Below are 21,671 nucleotides of genomic sequence, written 5' to 3'. Positions count from 1 at the left end.
AGATGTGATTTAAAAAAAAATAAGTACACAAAAGGTTAAAGATCAATTAAAATCAATACAGTAGTAAAAATGTTTCTAATACACTGGTTTTATTGTGAAGTTGGGTTTTTTTTTAGATTCAGGAGCTTTCGTCAGTTTCAAGGAAAGTATATTTTATTGAGATGCAAAGGAACAGGTCATGGATAAAACGTGACAAATCAACATACTCATATAAAAGAAAACCAAAAAGGCAGCAGTAATAAAATGTAAAAGTAAAATTTCAAAAACAAAACAAAACAAACTCAGGTACAGTGTTGATGGGGTCTAAGCTTCCTCATGGATCACAGTAGTCTTCCTCTGCACTCGGTGGAGCCGCAGCAGCAGAGCAGGACCTTACCCTCCACGCTGCCCACCTCATAGTTATAGTCCCAGGTCAGCTCTGTGCCGGCCCGGATCCGCCTGCACGAGGACACAAATCAGTGCAAGAACATGTTAAGATAGATCGACAACTTTGTTAGGTACATATGTTCAGCTGCTCATTAACACAAATGTCACATAGCAGAAACTCTGTGCATTCAGGTATGTAGAGAGATGGACTCAAATAACCACTTGGCTACAGCAGCAGAAGACCACACCAGGTGCCACTCTTGGCAGATAAAAACAGGAAACTGAGGCTACAATTCACACAGGTTCACCAAAATTGGACAACAGAATACTGGGAAAATTTTGTCTGGTCTGATGAGTCTCCATGTCTGCTGCAACATCCAGATGGTAGGGTCAGAATTTGGTGTAAACAGCTTAAAACCATGGATCCACCCTGCCTTGTAGCAATGGTTCAGGCTGCTGGTGGTGTAATGGTGTGGAGGCCATTTTCTTGGTACACTGTGCTAACTAAGCCTCACTTAAACACCCCAGCCAGCCTGAGTACTGTTGCTGATCATGTTTATGACCACAGTGTACCCATCTTCTGGCAGGTGCTTCCAGCAGGATAACACATCATGTCACAAAGCTCAAATCATCTAAAACTAGTTTCTTAAACATGTCAATGAGCTCACTGCACCCCACAGTCACCGGATCTCAATCCATTAAAGCCCATTTGGGATGTGGTGGAATGAAAGATTGGCATCATGGATGAGCAGCAGACAAATCAGCAGCAACTGTGTGATACTGTCGTGTCGATATGGACCAAAATCTCCAGCATCTCGTTGAATCTGTGCCATGAAAAATTAAAGCAGCTCTGAAGACAAACTGGCATCCCACCCAGTACCAGCAAGGTATACCTAATGAAGTGGCCTGCGAGTGTGAAGCAATCTAGCTCACTTGTTGTTTAGGTCACTGACATGAATCCAGTCCATTTACATGATGTCTTTGCTGATGGCAACAACTTTCCACAACTATAACACCATTCCTGTACAACCCAAAGGCAGGCCTAAAGATGAGCAGCAGTGCCACCCTGCGGCTGTGCTCACACAGAAAACAACTCTGCATCTTTCACATTTCTATACACCAGCCTGTTTAAAAGAAGTCAAAGCATGGCTGTCTCAATACCATTATCACGGACAAAATAATTCACATGTTGATAACTAATAAAATTAAGTAATAAATAAAATTAAGATAATTATGGATGATTTAACTAATAAGGCACAGGAAACAAAAAAAATAATAAATTGGCTAAACCAGTATGAATAACTGTCAGTGATGCATGCAGGAGTCAATCTGTCCACTGCACATCATGAAGCTAAAATGGAGCATCAAACTGCAGTGACTCACTGAGAAAAGGAGACAATCCTTTCAAAAAAAAACAAAAAAACACCCATGAGTCACAATTCAGTCTCACAGGGGAACTAGCTCAAACACTGGATAAGCAGAGAGGTGAGGAGGACAAACAATTCAAAAGACTGACCAAAATAAGATTCCACTCACTCAGCTGGACTCGTCGCGTGACTCACTGGGGATACTGTGCTATCATATCATGTGATCCAACTCAGAAGCGTACTGCTTTACCTTAAAGGGCAGCATTTCCCTTTTGTAGTGGCTCCAAATCACATGATTTATCTGTTAGTGAATTAACTGATTCCTGATTATGGAGGACAAACTAACAGACATTATCAATGCTTTAGAACACAACCACCATCCCTCAGAGGAACACATACGTTTTCTGATGATCAGTTCTGAGATTTTTGATCTCTCAGTTAAAATAAATATAAGTTTAAATATGTGCAGGGCAAATATCTGGCACTTATTACTGAGCTGAAGAATGGAGGTAGGGAAAATTTCAAGCATATAAGCAAAAGTGAGCCCTAATTTCACTGAATTTTACATGAATTTATGAATGTAGACTTTCACACTAAATATTTATTAGGGGGGCAAGCAAGTCAAATACAACCAAGCTTGTTACTTGTCACTACCATGGATGACCGAATAGGACACCCATATACAAGTGGAGTTTTTGCAGCTTGGCTGCTTGGTGTCTTCTTTGGCCAAGCTTTTGTATTGTTTGGTCTGGCATAGGAGATGCAGCAAGGGGAGAGAACAAAACTGCATTTAAATTAAGAATCTCCATCTCTTCACTTAAAAACGTAACAGCCTAACTGCACGTGTGAGTGGCTCAGTCTGATTTAGCTGGTTTCTTGTGGGAAGTAAATCTCTCCTGCAGTATGAGAGAAGATGTAATGCTTTGGGGCCACAGTCTCAGTGTATTCTCAACAGGCTGGCAAGTGGTTGCTGGAGGTTGATCAGTGTCACAAAGAGGGTTCTGCACCAAAAAAACCTCCTTGTGATTGCTTTGGTCACTAGCAGATCACCACAGACATCAGTAGTTTGCATGGAAGACACCAGCTTGTCTGCAAACACTCGCCAACTACTCACCAAGCAGTCATAAATCTTGAAGAAATCTGAAACGTAGAATGTTCACCTTCAAAGTGCCTGACCACGGCAGCTAACACATTTCAAAAAGTGCAACGTTTACCCTCATGATCTTGCACTTTTCAGCTTCGCCTGAGAGTAGGTGATGAGTGAAGACAAATTGGTGTCTTCCACACAAACCACAGGCAACTGCTGCAATCTGCTACAGAGCAAAACATTTATGAGAACGGTTTTGGTGTAGTACGGCATACCTCTTTGCGACCAATTTCACCTAGCAATTGCCAGCAAACTTCAGCAACCACTCTCCAACCTCAGGGAATGCGCATTTTTCCCTGGTGATCTGTGGTAGCCAGGGGGCCACTGACCTCAGTAACAGTATATCAAAACAAAATGAAACGGCAGATATGTTGAACGTTTCTCAACTTTTCTTCCATGAATGCACCCAATGGTAATGACAAAAATACTACTGTTTTGCAGGCACATTTGACTACAGACAATGAAAGACTATTGTATGGTAATCCTTTCCTCAGTAATATAAATTATAAGATTAAGTAGAAAACTTAAAAAAATAGTTTCAAAACTCACTTGCTGGCAAAGAAGGCCACCCAGGGGAACCTCAAGTCATGTGTGTCTACAAACACATTTTGGACAAAAAGGTTTGGACTGCAGCTGTGCTGTAACACAAACAGAGAGCACAGACGAAAATGTAAGAGCAAAATAATCAGAGTGGCATTAACGTGGCATAAAATGGTCACACTGCCTCAGATTCCTACGTTGAGGTAACGGCCGAGGTTTCCTTCCAATTTGGCATCAATGATGTAGCAGGACTCTTCACCATCAAAGAACTGGCGGGTGTTTTTTGTGGGAGTGTTGTCTCCACCTCCTCCCGTCTGCCCCTGCTGTCCAGCTTTACCTCCTCCAGGCCCTCCGCCTCCAGGTCCACCTGTTTTTACCATCATCCCGTGGCTGTTTTTCAGGGCAATGCCACGAGTAGACTTCACAGCCACCTGCTTTTTAGTCACACCTGATCCAGATGCAAGAAGAGAGAAAGCCAGTGGAAAGTTATTGTAAGTGTGGTGACTAAAAATAATTAAATAGATACATACATAAATAAATACATATTTAAAAAAGCAATCCAATTTCTTCCTTTCTCTTTACCTGGCGTGGCTTTCTCTTTCTCCTTGTTGTCTTCAGATCCTGAGCTGATGGTCTGAACATCATCACTGTCAGACAGAGTCATCACATCCTGCTTCTTCACCACTTCTGCCTTGACTGGACTGCAAAAACAAACAAACAAACAAACAAAAAAAAAACATTAATCTCAACAGGAATGCTTAGCTGCAAAATTAACTGAAATACATGTAAAAACAAAAACAATCTAAACATCAGTTTTAAGTAAATTTTTGTGGAATCCAAACTGACCTCTTATTATCTCCAGCTTCCTGTGAGGGAAAACAAAAAAGGAGGGGTTACTGATAATCATGCAACAATTCATAAACAAAATAACCTTAAAAAAAAAGCCACCTTTTAATACTCATCCTCCTACAGTACTAAGATGAAAGTAGGATTACACCTTTATTTCTGTGTAGACACTTTAAAATCTTTAATCACCTTTTTGAGCCCCTGGCTCGTTAGCCAGGAAGCCACTTTACTTTTTCCCGTCTCCTCTGGCATGGATGGTGGCTTATCATCATCTGTTCTGGCTGAGACGCTCATTCCATCTTTACTATCTTGACTCCCTAAGGCAGAGCAGGAGAGAGTCAAGTATAAAAACACAGCTCAGAAATCTTTTAAATATGGCTTCAGACCGACATAATTAATGAGGAAATACTGTACATGAATTGAGGGAGGAAAGCTTAAATGTGTTCCATGTAATCCGTACAAAATCAGGCTGTCCCTAACTCTCACCATATGGGACACTTTGAAAGTCTCACTTGACCAAAGCTACACTCAGTATTATATTATATATGTATTATTAGAATAACATAAGAGGAAAACATTGTTGATTATTCCTATTTACAAAAACCTTTTTTTTTTTTTTTTTTTATTATTAATGGCTGTGTATTACACCAAAACTCATGGACAACACAGGAGAGCCCACTCATCAGGACAAGACTCAGCTGTCCATCTGTACTTAAACAGACTCTTTTGACCATACTTGTGTTCACATTTTGCCCAGATAATAGAGACTATTTGAGAGTAAATAAGGCCAATCAATGTACACTGCAAATGACCATTACTGAACAGAAGTGGTGGCCTGCAACACCAACTATCAGCCACCTATAACACAGGAGATGGGAGGGAGATGATAGAAAAGCCTAAAGTGATTGTAAGAGAGATCTCAAAGCACACATACACAAACTTCCCATATTCACGTATAACCAGGTCTAATGTGAACTGTCCCTGCTGTGAAATCTGTGCAAATAAAAAACAGTGAATCTTTTTTTAATCAAAGTTACACTACAAAGATGGCTCACCTTCCTTGTTGCCTTTGACCTGCCCACGTGTGGTGTAACTCCTCCACACAGAGCTGGAGCTGTAGTAGCTGTCCTTCACAAATGTGTCATCTGAACTATCGCTTTCATCTTCACTCTTAGAGTCTTTGTCCTCATCGTCATTGCTGTCGCCAGATGAGCTCGAGATTTGGGCTGTAAGAAAAAAAAGAAAATTGAAAAATTATATAGAGAATGAGAAGATCAGCTGGGGGTTATGAGAACACCTTGATCTCTCATTGTTGGATTTGGACTTACTCTTCTTAGACTGTCGCCCCACAGTGTTAGCAGATACTAAAGCAGAAGGCTGGATTTTTATCCTGGATACATCAACGCCACTTCCTTCGCTGTCTGAACAGTGAGCCTCGCTCTCATAGCCCTCCTTGAAGTTCTCCACACTCTCTATGTGGTCCAAGTTAGCAAAATACTCATCACCCATCTCTAGACCTTCTTTGTCAGCAAAGTCATCTGTCAAGATTTTACCTGATAGCGTGGCAGAAAAAAAAGAAAGCAATTAAGTCTTCTTGCAATCAAGTCATCATCTGAATTCAAAGTCTGTTCCTCACCAGCATAAATGCACACAAATGAGCCCTTAGCCACATCATCCAGACATCGGATGCCCCAGCCTTTGTTCTGGGTCTTGAAGAGTTGAAGACGGACCTGCAGGCCGTGCTGCACCAGCCGGTTGGTGCACATCTGAGGGTTACATTTGCATCTTTTATTACACTCATAGATCCTGAAAGAGAGCGGGAGTGGGAAACAAGAAGACGAGAGATAAGACAGCCCAATAAGCTGTTCTGCTCAACAGTAATTATCATCTTATGAGGTTAGAAGGGGTGAGAACGTTCAGTATTATTGTTCAGTGTCCTACCCTGTGGGCAGGCACTCCTCTAATCGTTTGTATGAATATCCTGCATTTGGGTTGATCTGTGCCCCTGGTGTGCAAGCTGTAGCCTGAAGGGTCAGCTGGTGGCAAGAGCATTTGGACCTGTAATTAAAACATAAAAGGTATTAAAACCAAAAGACACATCCTCAGAGCTCTGGCACTGGGAGAAATATGAAAAATGAACAGCCACAAAAAAGCTGCTTCACTAACTTGTCCTGACAGCCATCGGTGCAATCACAGCCAACTAAGAAGTCTGCACTGGTGTTGATGTTTACTCCACCTTCAGGAATACGCTCTTTACCTGAAAGAGAGGACAACACGCTCTATTAGACTCTCATTACAAAGTAACTGTGAATTCACATGGTGTCAGAATACTAATAAAAATGAGTTTCTGGCTGGGAAAAATCCACATGATCCTGAAGTCTTGTGGTTTGTTCAGATGCAACTCTAAAAATCTAAGTTTTACGACCATGTTCTTTTTAGACACAAGAGATCTTCTCTTGGCAACCCTCCCAAACAAACCATTCTTGTTCAGTCTTTTTTTCATGAACTTTAACATTTAACATGTTAACTGAGGCCCACAGAAACTGAGATGTAGCTCTTGGGTTTTTGCAGTTTCTCTGAGAATTGTACGATCTGTCCTTGAGGTGAATTTGCTGGGATGTCCACTCCTATGAAGATTGTGGCATTGTGGTAACACACACCTGAATGCCCAGACCAGCAAACTTAAAATTAAATTAAATTAAACTAAATAAAGGACAGGTTTTCTCATCAAAACTATTTTTTTTTTTTAATCAATACCATTTTTTTTTTGCTCACCTCTAACAGTTTAAATTATGAGCATGTAATGGGCGAATGAAAAAGAAAAAAAAAAAAGATCTTGTTAGTGTTGTCTCTTTAGTACTTTACAAGATCAGTAAACATACTCTAATGTTGGTTCCCCAATAAAACAAAGATCTGACCAAAAAGATAAAAATCCCACCTTCAAAACAAACCCAAAATAATCTCTGTCCCTTTGTTACCATCTCAGTGTAGTTCTTACTGTAAGCTACAGCAGGAGGTGGAGTGGAATCGATCTCATTGACGCAGGAAAGTGGAATATCCTCTTTTCCTCCAGTTATGTCTGGAATGTAATAGAACGGCCTTTGTGGCTGGAAGGGACGATCGACGAGCACGTAGGGGTCCAGGCAGAACATCTCTAGGAATATAAAGTCACAGGTCGTCTGGAAGAGGTACTGCTGGATCTCCGCCATGTTACGCAGGCAGAGTCCACATGGAGCCTTGTAGATCACGTGGAAAGACATCTGAGGAGTAGGCATGTAAAAAGGAAGCGTTATACATAAATATAAATAAACCAAGAAATACATTTTAAGGTCATCAGTCATGTTGCTGTTCATGTTTACCTTGCGGTTGACTTTGCGCCGTCCCGTCATACGTCTGAAGTCGTACAGCAAAGGTGTGAGGAGCGGGTTCTTCCCTCTGTGCATGCTTGTTGTTGGGGGTCGGACGCGCTTCAGACAGGCGGGCTGACACGTGTGCGCCAAGTAGAAGATGCGGTCGGTCGGGGCGCGGTACGAGGGCTGGTGTGGGATGGTGGCCATTGCGTGGGTAATAGGAGCAGGGGCTGGAGCTAGAGGGGTCATCTGTCTCTGATACGTTTGTGTAAAGGTGGGTGCCACAGTATTTGGGGCACTCAACACTCTTGCACTGTGGATTGATGAGCAAAACAGGGAAAAAACAGAGAGTGAAGTTAATGCTTTCTGTGCTGTGCGTGGCTAGTTTCATCAACATAAGAAGACGGACTCACCCTGAGAGGTTGCTGTTAGTGGATGAAAGAGACTGCAAGACCTTAGAGGCATGGGTGCCTCCCACCCCAGGAACAAATGGAGAAGTACTCTTCTTGGCCATCTGATGTTTATTCCTTCAAGTCAGTGAAAAGGAAAAGAACACAAGAACAGTCAGCTAAAGAAAAAAACAATCCAAACCCTCAACATTTCAATGTTTTTCTTTTCTTTCTGCCATACCTTTCCCCATCTGACTCTAGCAATTGCTGAAATATCAGCAAAATCATGCTGGTAGTTTTTAGAGCAGTTCTAAACATTTTGCAGGGTTCTAGCCAGAAAAAAAATCTCAGCCCAGTGCACAAGTGTGTTTTTTGCTGTTGTTTTTTTGTTTGTTTTGTTTTTGTTTTTTGTTTTTTTTTGGGGGGGGGGGATTAGCATTAGCAAGCTAATGCTAAATGCTGTGCAAGCTTGCTAATTCAGTGATGTGAACAGTTGGACAATATTATGTATGTAATATTCTGTTATAATGGTTGGTCCTATGGGTCATTGAAGGCACCTGAATCTGATTGGACCATGTGACTTGATGCCAATCTGGTCTTTAAGTGATGACGTAGAATTCCATTTCCGGGTCCAAACTCTCCTGTGTTCAATACTCAGCAATGCTGTGTCCCTCGTTGTTTTGACCGATCCGAATGTAATAGTGAACAGTGACTGGGCTGCCATTGCTGTCCATTTATGGACATCTGGACCCAGAAGTGACGTCCGGATAGGGAGTGTGGATCCCTGTAGTCAATGTTAGGCTGCTCTAAAATTAGAAGCACAGAATGCGGGCTTGCTAATTGCAGTGGCAGAACAGCTAATGGTGAAATTCTCAGCCCGGCGGGAGACGACCTCAGCATGGCGCAACCGCTGGCTAGAACCCTGTTTTTTTTTTTTTTAATAAATAACTATTAAATTTACTGTGAACATTTAACTTCCCCCTTTCCCCCTTCTGCTTGATTGTGACACATGGTAGAACAGCTAAAGATAACTTTGAGAAATTTGGACCCCTTTTAGTCTAAGTGGTGCCTCAGTGTTTGTTTGCTGTTGGGATATAAGGAGAATGTGGACCTGCTGAGAACCCATCCCTTTAATCTTTTAACCAATTATCCAAGTTAGCAGTGGGATACACCCTAGACAGATCGCCAGTCCGTCACAAGGCTAACACAAACAGAGAGGCAACCACAAACTCTCACATCCACACACCCAATGTAGAATCACTGGTTAACCTAACCTAACCTGCATGTCTTTGGACTGTAGGAGGAAGCCGGAGGGGCTGGAGGAAATCCACACAGGCAGAGGGAGTATGTGCAAACTCCACACAAAAGACCCCAGCCACCCAGGACAACAAATATATGAGGTGATATGAGGTGACAGCACCACCTCACCCACCTGCTGATAATCCTGTTAATCTCAAAAGATTTGGCAATTACATAAATATAATCCTATGCTGATTTTGGAGAAAACGAATCATATCTTGTAACATTCCACCCACATATTCCTTTTCATTTAGAAACATGTCACATTGCATTGGTGAAATGAAAACTCATTAAAATCTACAACATTATAATAAGCAAATAAAACGATTTGTAAAATATTTTTTTAAATTGGACCTGGCATGAAGCTCTAACTCTAAATCTGCCTTAAGTTCCACTTTTTTCAGCCAAGTAAAGCCAACATGTTTATAAGCATCGCTCACTGTGAAGGTGGCTGTGATGGAAGCGTGGGCTGAGAGCTTTGTTGAGGCTGCAGGGTCTGTGGGCGCTGCTGAAGCTGTGCTGCTGGTGAAGTCTGGCTGGTCGAGGGCTGCGGTGCTTTGACGGGAGACGCACCAACATGTCCGTCACTGGTGTACTGAACTACTGGGCCTTTGCTCCTCAATGCCCCTGGGGACATTAAAACAGGGCAAGAAATAAAGCTCAATTAGAAAGACCAAAAATTGAAAATCACAATGTTAATGAAGGGATTGTTAATGTATGTGTGTGAAGGGTTTTTACCCATGCTAGGTCTTGTCCTCTGCTGGCCAGCTTGCTTCTGGGTGTTGGCTGTGGTCATCTTCAGATTGAACATCGGCTCGAGCCTGGTGGAGCCTCTGTAGATCCACTCACTTCTCTTATCATCCTGTCAACACCAGGCAACACAAGAGGTGTAGTCACTCAGCTGCTCAGGTGTTACAGTGGCTTGCAAAAGTATTCATACCCCTTGAACTTTTCCATATTTTGTCACATTAAAACCACAAACATAAATGTATTTCACTGGAATTTTAAGTGAAAGACCAACACAAAGTGGTATACAATTGTGAAGTGGAAAGAAAATTATACATGATCCAAAACATTTTTTACAAATAAAAAACTGAAAAGTGCGGAAAAAAGTACTCAGCCCCCCTGAGTCAATACTTTGTGGAACCACCTTTTGCCGCAATTACAGCTGCAAGTCTTTTAGGGTATGTCTCCACCAGCTTTGCACATCTAGTGACTGAAATTTTTACCCGTTCTTCTTTGCAAAACAGCTCAAGCTCAGTCAGATTAGATGGAGAGCGTTTGTGAACAGCAGTTTTCAGATCTTGCCACAAATTCTCGATTGGGTTTAGGTCTGGACTTTGACTGGGCCATTGGGACTTTTTATGGTTTTCTTTGAACAATGGCTTTCTTCTTGCCACTCTTCCATAAAGACCACATTTGTGCAGTGCACGACTAATAGTTGTCCTGTGGACAGATTCCCCCACCTGAGCTGTGGATCTCTGCATTTCGTCCAGAGTCACCATGGGCCTCTTGGCTGCATCTCTGATCAGTGCTCTCCTTGTTCGGCCTGTAAGTTTAGGTGGACGGCCTTGTCTTGGTAGGTTTACAGTTGTGCCATACTCTTTCCATTTCTGGATAATGGATTGAACAGTGCTCCGTGAGATGTTCAAAGCTTGGGAAATCTTTTTATAGCCTAAGCCTGCTTTAAACTTCTCCACAACCTTATTCCTGACCTGTCTGCTGTGTTCTTTGGACTTCATGATGCTGTTTACTCCCCAATATTCTCTTAACCAACCTCTGAGGCCGTCACGGAGCAGCTGTATTTGTACTGAGATTAGATTACACACAGGTGGACTCTTTTTAATCATTAGCAGTCATCAGGCAACTTCTGAATGCAATTGGTTGCACTCAGAGAAAAGGGGGCTGAATACTTTTGCACACCGCACTTTTCAGTTTTTTATTTGTAAAAAATGTTTTGGATCATGTATAATTTTGTGTAATATTTATGTTTGTGGTTGTAATGTGGCAAAATATGGAAAAGTTCAAGGGGTATGAATATGTTGCAAGCCACTGTAGGTCAGTTTTTATAAGGGACATTTATCCAAACTGAAACGGTCTAGTTTTCATTTGCTTATCCGTTTGTACATCCTTAAGGAAGGGTGTGAATACAGGGATATACCTCTATTCACAATAACAGCAATACTTAATTTGTAACTATTAGTGAATGCCATTGTTATCATTGTTTATATCTACTATCCCTCCTCTGCACATGTCCAGTCCATTTCTAATCCTGTCCATTGTGGTCACTCCCATTAAAGATCTTAGCATCTTCAGCTCCGCCACCTCCAGCTCGACCTCTATCATGTTCTAAACCTTCCCTTTCACTCTTGCTGCTATCCTTCTGTCACAAATTACCCCTGACACTCGTCTCCACCCACTCCACCCTGCCTGCACTCTGTTTTTGTCCTCTCTCTTGTGCACTGTTCATTGCTTTGTATGGTTGACCCCCAGGTATTTAAAATCATCTACCTTCACTATCTCTGCTCCCTGCATGTTCACCGTTACACCGGTCTCCCTCTCATTCACAGACATGTATTCTGTCTTGCTTCTACTGGCTTTCATTCCTCTTCTCTCCAGAGAATACCTTCACCTCTCCAGGTTCTCTTCCACCTACTCCCTACAATTTGTTTTACTTTTCCCCCCTCACTAAAAGTCCAAACTGACTCCCTGTCAGGCAGGTTTAGTTAGGATCAGTTTAAAATTTTTTACAGCTGAATTATAATTCAAGATCATGAAAATCTACTTAAATAAAGCCTGAGATTCTGTTTTCAAAGGATAATGAAGCTCCGTGTTAAATAACTGTGATCTTAATATTGAAAAAAAATCATTGTGATTATGATTTCATCATTAATTAAGCATCCCTATGTAAAAGCTCACAGAAGTAGAAACACAATCCGGTTTGCTGGCAGCAAGAAGGCAGGTTCTTCACAATCAGTGGCATCAGTGGTTCCATGTGTTTGTGTAGGCCTAAAAAGCATCCTCTATAAAATATTTCATGTTTTAGGTGATACAGGGCGCTGTAGTGTGTAATTCCACAGATATAGCAGGTCAATAAAGCCGCGTTTCCATACAGAACGACTCGACTCGCCGCGATTTGCCGGTGTTGTGCCAAAAAGTGATCATCTGCCAAAAAGTGATTGCCAGAAAGTGATTGTCCATATTTAAACTGTTGTAAATGACTTTCTGACTTATAATCTGTGAAAAATATGTCAAACATTTCTCTCGTGAATGATATCAAGTCATTTTGAGTAAGAAACAACATTTCTGTCACAAGGTAGAAGCTGCAATCAGTTTTTGGCAGCGACTTTTATATATTCTTTATTTATCAGGGTAAAAACTGCGATTGGCCAGATTTTTAAAGAGATATGTGGCCAAGAGGGCAGCAGAAATCAGAACAAATATGACATTACACTCTATAAAGATATTTTAAGTGACCAAAGAGGACTAGATTTATTATAATGTACGTACAATAATGCAAAGTCATAAACATACTTGAATAACAGGTCATTTCTTCATTTTTTATCTAAGCCCTTCATAAATCCTATTGACTACACTCTATTCACCAATATGAGCAAATACATTACACATAAAAGCACATAGAAACATCAAAAATCACTTTCTGGCAGACGATCACTTTTTGGCACAACACCGGCATTTCCATTAGATTCAGGTTCAAGGCTGCGGTCCTTTTTTCATACTTGCTCACTCGAGGTTCTAGCGATCCGAGGAGATCCGAAAATGTGACGCGGAAGAACAGCATGCCACTGATTGGCCAGCGAGTGTCGTCACTAGCGGAGTCAGGAGAGCGACTACTTTACCAGAATCGATCAACCGTGCCATTTTCAAAACCTGACAGCAAGAAACTGGAGCTACAAAGCACAAGTTGAATGCCCAGACCGACAGTTTGCAGCGGCAGTTTTGCAACATGAGAGTCATCTGAAACGCACACCCTGCATACATATTATAACCCTATACTGCCGGGCGATCGCCGATGAAGCACCCGTTACCTGCACAGAGCCTGAGGCGGCTGATCAAAGGAACTTTGAATTACCGTTTGTCCTATCGGAAAAATTCAAACTGTTCCTGAAAGCTGCGAAACTGAACTTCACAACAAACATAGGGTATTACTCTGTTGTTATTACGGTAATTGTTGCCGTAAGTCCGCGAACGGCGGCACTTTTGAAGTACACCGATTACGACATGTTCGGGACATAGGGACTTAACAACGATTACCTTAATCCATTAAAACACTGTACGGGGGATTTATGCATGATGATGATATTAAACCGTCATTAGCTGTTAGCTTGCCTCTATCTCATCCATTGTTGTGTTGTGTTTTGAGCCGCATACAAATAACGTAAAGACACTACTGCCCGCGCTGCTATATCGACTCTACCAACACTGCGGTGGTCCTTAATTGCAATGGAAACACAACACGACCGTGGAGAGTTGTGTTGAGTGAGTCGACCCGCGCTGAGTCGTTCAGTATGGAAACGCGGCTTAAATAAAACTTCATATTAGCACAGTTCATATCTTTTATAAACAAGCACTAAATTAATGCCATTTCTGGTGCAAACATACCAAGAAGAGAATCTTGACCAAGCTGCCATCCACCTCCTCCACTTTGCTCTTCCACCACGTTCCCTCCCACTCTGTCTTGATTATCTGGCCAACCTTTAGGAGCACCATTGGCCTACTGGGATATGCGGTTATGTATTCCTCGATAAAGTCTCGACATGATGCATCCTCTATGTCCTCCCAAGTACGCCTTACTGTAAAAACAAGAACAATGAAATTTAACAGAAAGCGCAACTTTTTTTCCCTTCTTTAAATCTAAGAAAATCTGAGAGAAGGGCTCTTACGTGGTCGGCAAACTGGGTAGAGCTCAGGTAGTGTCACATATGAAGCATAGCCATCATCAAAGAAGATCAGAAACCTGAAACAAACACATAGAAATTTATGAAGAATCCCAGGCAATCAGCACCACCACAACTCCTGAGATTTTGGTCCTTCAAACCCACCTCATGCGGTTTTTGTTGTTGGGCATTTCTGCTACTATTCCAGCATAGAGCCACACCAGGTTTCCATCCTTGTACTTGGCGACCACACGAGCACCGACATACAGACTCTCCAGAGTGGGGTTATAGTCAAAAGCCACATGATTTCCAGACAGCAGACTCTTGCCTTTATCAAATTTCACTTTATACTTGAATATACCATTTCCTGAAAATGGACAGAGGGTGTGGGGCATTAAAGACAAAGCAGACAAAGGAAAAATAAAAAAAAAGCACATGCAATAGAACCTGGCAGAAAAGGAAAATGATAACGCACCAACCGGGTTGATAGCGACGAGGTTGCCTTTGTGCCACGTTTTGGTGCGTTTCTTTCCCAGAATGCTCATCCCGACTCTGAGCTCATCCTCTGGCATGTTAGGGTTCGGCTGGGCCAGTGACTGAGATGTTATTTGGGATACAAACACGGCAGGTGTTGAGCTGTGAATACCTGAAGGGTAGAAGAGCAACACACATTAGAATCAGTATTTCAACACAGGCCTGATGAATGCAGCAGCACCTTAGTGTGTGTTCACCTGACTGAGCCGAAGGCTGTGCTGGCGGTCGGAGCAATGGAACAGCTGGTGATGGCTTGTTGACCATTTGGACCAATTTCTGCACCTGCTGGGAGCTTTTCTGCAGCGCTGTAGAAGCATCCTTTAACTGGCATTAGAAATAAAAAGGACATGAGGGTTTTTTCCTTGCTCACACTGGGCCTTTGGTGGAGGGTGCATGTAAGCACAACTGGTTACGTATACTGAAGGAACAGTTTTTGTTACCTCACCCTGTCACTTATTTTTTTTTGTCAGTTTGATAAAAAAGTATTTCAAGCATGGGTAAATTAAATCACACTTAGTGGTTAGAATTTTTTTTTAACCACAGTCCTGGTGATTTTCCTTTGGTGGGTGCCAAAGTTTTTCATATGCAGGAAAAACACTGAATAGAAATCATAGCTCTGTGCCTGGTGACCCGTCCGTGGTGTACTCTGATTCTTGCCTTATGACAGCTTGGATAGCCTCAGTGTAGCTAATGGTGGGATATATATATCGTGGGCAATTTTCATTGCAAATATTAATCAGTGAAATTAAGGAGGAAAAGCAGTAAAAACACTGGAGGTCAGCTGTGATGTCATCAAGTACGCTACTGTTCCAGTCATAGAATGACCGCACTGCGTCATTCACTTTCATACTTGAGTATTAAGAAACACCCAGTGACAGTAAACTATCACTAAAAGTGTATTCATGACTTTTAATAAGTTTTGTTAGCACAGCAAAAAAATAACGATAAAATGTGGTAAACAATTTGGCAACTGTGAGTTTATATCTGCAGTATATTTAAATTGTCCTAAGTGTTAGAAAACAACCATATGAACAAAAGGTGTGATAAACGGTCATTAAAACAGGCACAAGTGAATAACTAATTTACAGAAAAAAAGATTACTGAAGGTTGTGTGCACACTGTAAAATGCAAGTCAGTGCTAGCATAGTTGTAAAAATCCACATGTATAGAAATGAAATGTGCAAATGATACCAAGATTCCACACTTATTGATGATTTTTTTTTACATTGCTAATATTAATAATGTATCAGCCTTTTCACAATGCCTATATATGCAAGTTAGAAAAAAGTAAAACAATAAAAAGAACCTTTGAAATGAAGAAACGGTGCTTACAAACATCATGACTTTGAAGGCACCGTTTATGAACTCCTAAAAGCTGAATAAAGTATGAAGCATTTCTCCTGCTCTGTGCGATCAATGTGAAAAACTATCAAGCAAATTGTCTGATTTTGGTCAGTCATCCAGGATTAAATCCAGCAGGACAGATGGTGGTTTTGCCCCACCGGTTTTACCAAGGGCTTTAGCAGTCATGTCTGGCAATACGTTTGTTTGATATCAGGAAAAACTGAGCCAACTAAGAGCGTTAAACCAGCAAAATAGCAATTATTCTACTGATAAATACCCTCCCCAAACAGACCAATATAAAAGAGAATACAGTAAATACAGTAATGCTTTCTGATGCTCTCACCGTTGGATCTCTCCCTGGAGTTAGAGGCTTCTTTGGAGGAACCACTGAAAATGAGGAACAGAAGCAAAACGGATCATTAACAGGATGATCGTTACATACGAGCACTGAATTGCAACTCTTCACAAAACTACACGGCACAACTTACAACAGCCGACAGCAATGACATCATCATCATCATCGTCGTCTATCTCAATGACTTCAGAGGACAACACGGCTCCTCCACCTCCCTCATCCTCTGAGCTGCTCTCTTGGTAGACGAGACCGTTTTTTCTGTAAGTTGCCTTCACCAGCTTCTCACACTCCAATACAGATCTGAGAAATAATGTGGGGGGGGGGGATAAGTGAGCTGTGGATTGGTGCATCATATGGCAGTATAGACAGTTGATTTGCAGCCCAACACACACATCCCTTAATGAATAAAAGAAATATCTTAATTGCTGCTCACTGGTTGGCATCATTGAGAAGCTTCTCTGTCTCGGCCTTCTCTTCCTCTTTCTGCTCCACCCATTCCTTCAGTTCTGACAACTGAGCCTTTTTCTTCTGCACAATCTCGCTCTTCTCCACAGCTTCTTCAATCCATTTTTTCAGCTCATCCAAAGAAACACCCAGCTCTTCTTCCAGACTGGAGTCCCAGCCATCCACCTCCATTCTGAGAAAGGAACACAAAAACATGTAATTGTGTACATACTGCTCCGTCTTCCAAAGATTTCTTCATATTTGCCCATTAAACTCTTTCTCACACCCTGATATAGTATTTTAAAGACTGATACTGATATTTGGTGATTTAAAAATACAATATTCTGATATATTAGCTGATTTTCTTTCTTTCAGACATATGAAACGTAAACAGAACTTCCTAACATTTGTTATGTGTAGTTATTCATTTACCCCTTATGCTCTTCTCAACTCTACACGGATCAGCTGGTTGTTGTTTTTGTGATGGTCCAAAAGCCTGTTGCCAACAGGGAAGTTGCAGAGTGCCCTCTGGCTGACAAACTATGCAACCTCAATGCTCATAACATAGCTGAAGAGTGTGTCTCCCATCTCTTCTTTACTTTTAAATTTTCATTTAAAAATTTCACACTTACCCATTCATATTAATGGATGTGTCCAAACTTTTGACTGGTACGGTATATAAAACAATTGCTGTTAAATTTTTTTTTTTTTTGGAAAAATAGTCTGTTAAACCACTTCCAGCATGTTTCTTTTCCCTCACTTTAAAATCTGAGGCAATGTTTGAACATGAATCTCTCAAAAAATTGCTGAAATTTTCACTGGCCTCCCTTACCATAAATCACGATCTGTAAATCAGGACAGATTCATCCAATAAATAAATAAATAAAATTAAAGCTGTGCTGTAAAGTCCCATATTTGAGCAAAAAAAAAAAAAAAAAAAAATCACATTGCATAAGACAACTAGTAACAATTTCAGAACGGTATACAGCTGTATTTCACAATAATGCAAAATGAAACACGAAGAATACTTCTCAACGTGAAATTCTTAGTCACAAAAATGCTGGATTTAGTAAATATCACAAGTTGCACCACAAAAAACAAAATACCAGTAAATAGCCTAATCCGAAAAGAACAAAATTCTGGAGTTTCCAGATGGTACTCCAATTATAACTGAGAAAATAATTTTGTTAAATATGTGCATATTTTTTCATTTTCAAGATCTAATCTACCTGCCATTTTGAGACCTTACTACTCTGGGGGAGTAAGGTGTATGTGTATATATATATATATATATATATATATATATATATATATATATATATATATATATATATATTTGTGTGTGTGTGTGTATTTTTTTTTCTTTATATATATGTATATATTTTCTTTATACTACTGTTACTTATATATTTTTTTTTTAATTACTTGAATGTCATAACCGTTACATGGGCAACACTGGGACCTGAGAATGGAATTTCATTCCACTGCATGCAAATGCAATGGAATGACAATAAAGAATCCTTAAATCCTTATGTTTAAAATATACTAAGAGGTACAGAAAACTAAACAAGTACTGATGTAAATTTTTTCATAAAATAAATATAGCCAAACAAAAGTAATGAAAAGGGATTAGTAGCTCATTTCATGTGAGTAGTCTTGCAACGCCATGTTGTCATGTCCACGCGGCATGATTGGTAGTCCGATATAAGATCCTAACCCTAATGCCATAACTGCTGCAGGCAATCAGGGATCAGGACCTAATGAATGCTGCAAGAACAGTAATGTATATGTAACTGCTACTTTATTGCATTTTTAATGCCTTGTTTTTCATGAACTTGTCTACAAAGACCAATAAACCTGCATATTTAACACCAGCCACACACATACAAACAGTAACCACTGTTGTGGTGAAGCACTGTGGCCTGCTTTGAGGCGAGTCCAGGTGTGCCTGGGGAATCTGTGTGAACCAAACATTAATACTGTAAAATGGACAGAAAGCAATGAATGAAATTTAAATTACTGCACACCAAAGGCCCATTAAACTTGATAGGGAGACTTTGAGGAGGATAAGGTGTGTGAGGAGGTAAAACTGATCACCACACACACAAAAAAAACTGTCAAAAGCAACTACTGTAACAGCCAACATGGTACCAAGCAAGTTACAGAGACACCTGGAAACCCGAGATCCTTGTGAGAGAAACTTTACCTACTGTAAAGCGTTGGCTCTCACCCAGACTGAACATGTGTTGGACTGTGTGAAAGTGTCTGATAAGACACACTAAAAAACATCAATTGCTGCAAATGTGTAAAATGATCTTAGACTGCATGCCCTCATATGTAGAAACCGCACATGACCTCCTCAGTGTACCCACAACATGTCACGAGTGCCTTTGTTTACATGCTGCTGCTTAAACTTGAACCTGAAGTGCAGTGCAGATAAAAGAAGCAAAGATAGAAGCTGTTTGTGCTAATAATCGCAATAATTATTTTATAGTTAAATCTTTAATCGCCAGTCGACCTATTAATAAAGCAGCTGCACGAGTGAATATAGTAGGCTGCTACAGGACTGCACACATGGAGACGCTCTGAATTAAAAATCCACTTAATTTATTTTGGATCATTTTCAGTTTAATTTTAGCGTAGCTGCTGACCACCATGACTCCATTTACGTTTCATTCAGACGTGCAGAGGAGCCGAAAGAAGCCACACAGACACAAGGGAGTGCAGGCTAGCTCGTTAGCCTAGCATAAATAAATGTCTCGTCTGCTGAATAACTGATAGGTGCGGCTGGAAAACAGACTGCTATGCGTGCTGTGGAGCTGCAGTCAAAGAAAGGCCGGGCCCGACATGTAATATTTCTCCTAAAAACAACACTCACCCCTCGACGGTTTCCATCCTCTTCGCTCCCAAATATATAGCTAGCTAGTCAATGCTACCGGCTAGCTACGATGGGGGTGTGCATGCTTTGTGTATCAAGGAAACCGACGTGGGCGGTGTTAGCTCGCTTGGTTACGTTCTGTAATGTGAAAGACTTAAAAGCTCCACCCACACGGGTTACCCAGGTTTTAGAAAAGTGCAGCCTGTGCAGTCTTCGGTATGCTCTGAATACTGAGGACCATTGGGCTAGATTTCACATGGGACACAGGGAGACACCCCCACCCCCACCAGAGATTAAAGTATGGAAAGAGATTTGCTTAGGACAGCCACCCAAGTATATGTTATATGTTCAACTTTTTGTGTTTTTCCTCACATAAATACAGATATTTCCATCATAAACTGATACAGAAAAAAGTACTAAATTTACCAGAAATTAAGAAAATCAAGTGTCAAGGTTGAAATTTCCTGGGAAAGACCCCCAATCACCCTGGGGCCTCTTTTCATCATCATAAAACTTTTGCTCCAAAAATCCCAAAACAACAAGAACAACAGCAACAACAAATGAAGCTAGATTGCAACATTTTTATTAACAGACTCCACACAAGTGTAGTTAAGCTGTACAACACTGCACGTGAGATTTAACTAACTGTGTGGACGTGAACAAAATCTGCTTTAAACACTGCTTTCATAGGTTCTCTCCATCCAGGAATTTTACAGTGTCTTTTCTTACTTTATTAGGTACACCTGTTAAACTGTTCATTAACACAAATGTTAATGGCAGCAACTCAGTGCATTCAGGTCATGGTCAAAATGACCTGCTGAAGTTGAAACCAAGAGTCACAATGGAGAAGAAAGGTGCCAACATGAAAGCATGGATCCATCTGGTCTTGTATCAATGGTTTTCAGGCTGCTGGTGGTGTCATGGTGTGGGGGATATTTTATTGGCACACTTTGGGCCCCTTCATACTGACTGTGCGCTGTTTACACGCCACAGCCTGCCTGAGTACAGTCCATTTCTTTATGACCACTGTGTATCCATCTTCCTCCTGCTTCCAGCAGGATAACACACCATATCACAAAGCTCAGATCATCACAAACTGGTTTCTTGAACTTGACAGTGAGTCAACTGCACTCAAATGGCCTCCACTTTCACCAGATCTCAGTCTAATAGAGCACCTTTGGGATGTGGTGGAACAGGAGATTTTCATTATGGATGTGCAGCCAACAGATCTGCAGCAGCTGTGTGATTCTTTCATGTCAATATGGACCAAAAATGTGAGGAACGTTTCCAGCACCTTGTTGAATCTGTGCCATGCAGAATTAAAGCAGCTCTGAAGGCAAAAGAGGATCCAACCCAGTACTAGCAAGGAGTCCCTAATAAGGTGTCCAGCTAGTGTAGAGCAATTAGTTAATTAACCATGGAATGAGTCAGTCTCTCCTGACAGGAGCGTTGGGTGTGAATTCCTGCATTTGAAAGAGTGAAAGCTACAAAGCGATACAGCAACATAAACTAAACAAAAACAAACAACAAACATGTGAAAAATGCTAAAAACTTAGTATCTCAAAGGTTGCCTTTAACAGTTTGTGGTGTCATTTAGAGGACTCTGGGAGCTGAAAATTCACGTCCCACAATGCAAATGATTTACTATAAAACCACTGCACACAGAGAGCACTTCTTCATCTTTTCCTCTACAAAAAGACCCACTACCACTGCTGACACCTGCTGCAAGCTAACTTACTTAGACAATTTGTTCAATAACAAGCTACTTGCACGAGAGTTTGCGCAAATAGCTCAAAACCATAGTGTGACAGAGTTTGGGGAATGAATCGAACATCTGTTTTGCATTGAGAACTTTTGAAAACATCTGTGCTTCATTAGTGTGGAAGGGAGGGGATTTGCTTTTGTTGAAATCAA

At 41.0% G+C, this 21,671-nt stretch overlaps 1 protein-coding gene across 1 annotated transcript; it reads right to left on the bottom strand.

Moving 5' to 3' along the window:
• Positions 1-135: 135 nt before the first annotated feature.
• On the bottom strand, positions 136-19,877 carry setdb1b (SET domain bifurcated histone lysine methyltransferase 1b). The gene is made up of 25 exons (XM_030750606.1): positions 19,758-19,877; positions 16,869-17,072; positions 16,569-16,735; positions 16,424-16,467; positions 14,934-15,060; positions 14,678-14,848; positions 14,368-14,569; positions 14,209-14,282; positions 13,928-14,118; positions 10,043-10,166; positions 9,745-9,931; positions 8,030-8,143; positions 7,626-7,929; positions 7,265-7,526; positions 6,433-6,523; positions 6,208-6,324; positions 5,903-6,072; positions 5,595-5,819; positions 5,322-5,492; positions 4,456-4,583; positions 4,267-4,286; positions 4,003-4,121; positions 3,618-3,868; positions 3,430-3,518; positions 136-438 (listed from the first exon to the last, which is right to left on the bottom strand). The coding sequence occupies exons 1-25, from the start codon at positions 19,772-19,774 to the stop codon at positions 321-323; spliced, it is 3,687 nt and encodes a 1,228-aa protein (XP_030606466.1). The 5' UTR covers positions 19,775-19,877; the 3' UTR covers positions 136-320.
• Between the last annotated feature and the right edge of the window lie 1,794 nt (positions 19,878-21,671).

This window comes from Archocentrus centrarchus, chromosome 16, assembly GCF_007364275.1.
Source record: "Archocentrus centrarchus isolate MPI-CPG fArcCen1 chromosome 16, fArcCen1, whole genome shotgun sequence".
Lineage (NCBI taxonomy): Eukaryota > Metazoa > Chordata > Actinopteri > Cichliformes > Cichlidae > Archocentrus > Archocentrus centrarchus.
This window is presented reverse-complemented; position numbering and strand designations above follow the sequence as displayed.

Excerpts from the sequence above, each read along its gene's own strand:
- setdb1b (XM_030750606.1), bottom strand. Across the intron at positions 8,144-9,744 it reads CCATCACAGCCACCTTCACA|GAATAAACATCAGATGGCCA; the intron begins GTGAGCGATGCT and ends ACTGACTTGAAG. Across the intron at positions 5,493-5,594 it reads GGGGCGACAGTCTAAGAAGA|CCCAAATCTCGAGCTCATCT; the intron begins GTAAGTCCAAAT and ends TTTTTCTTACAG.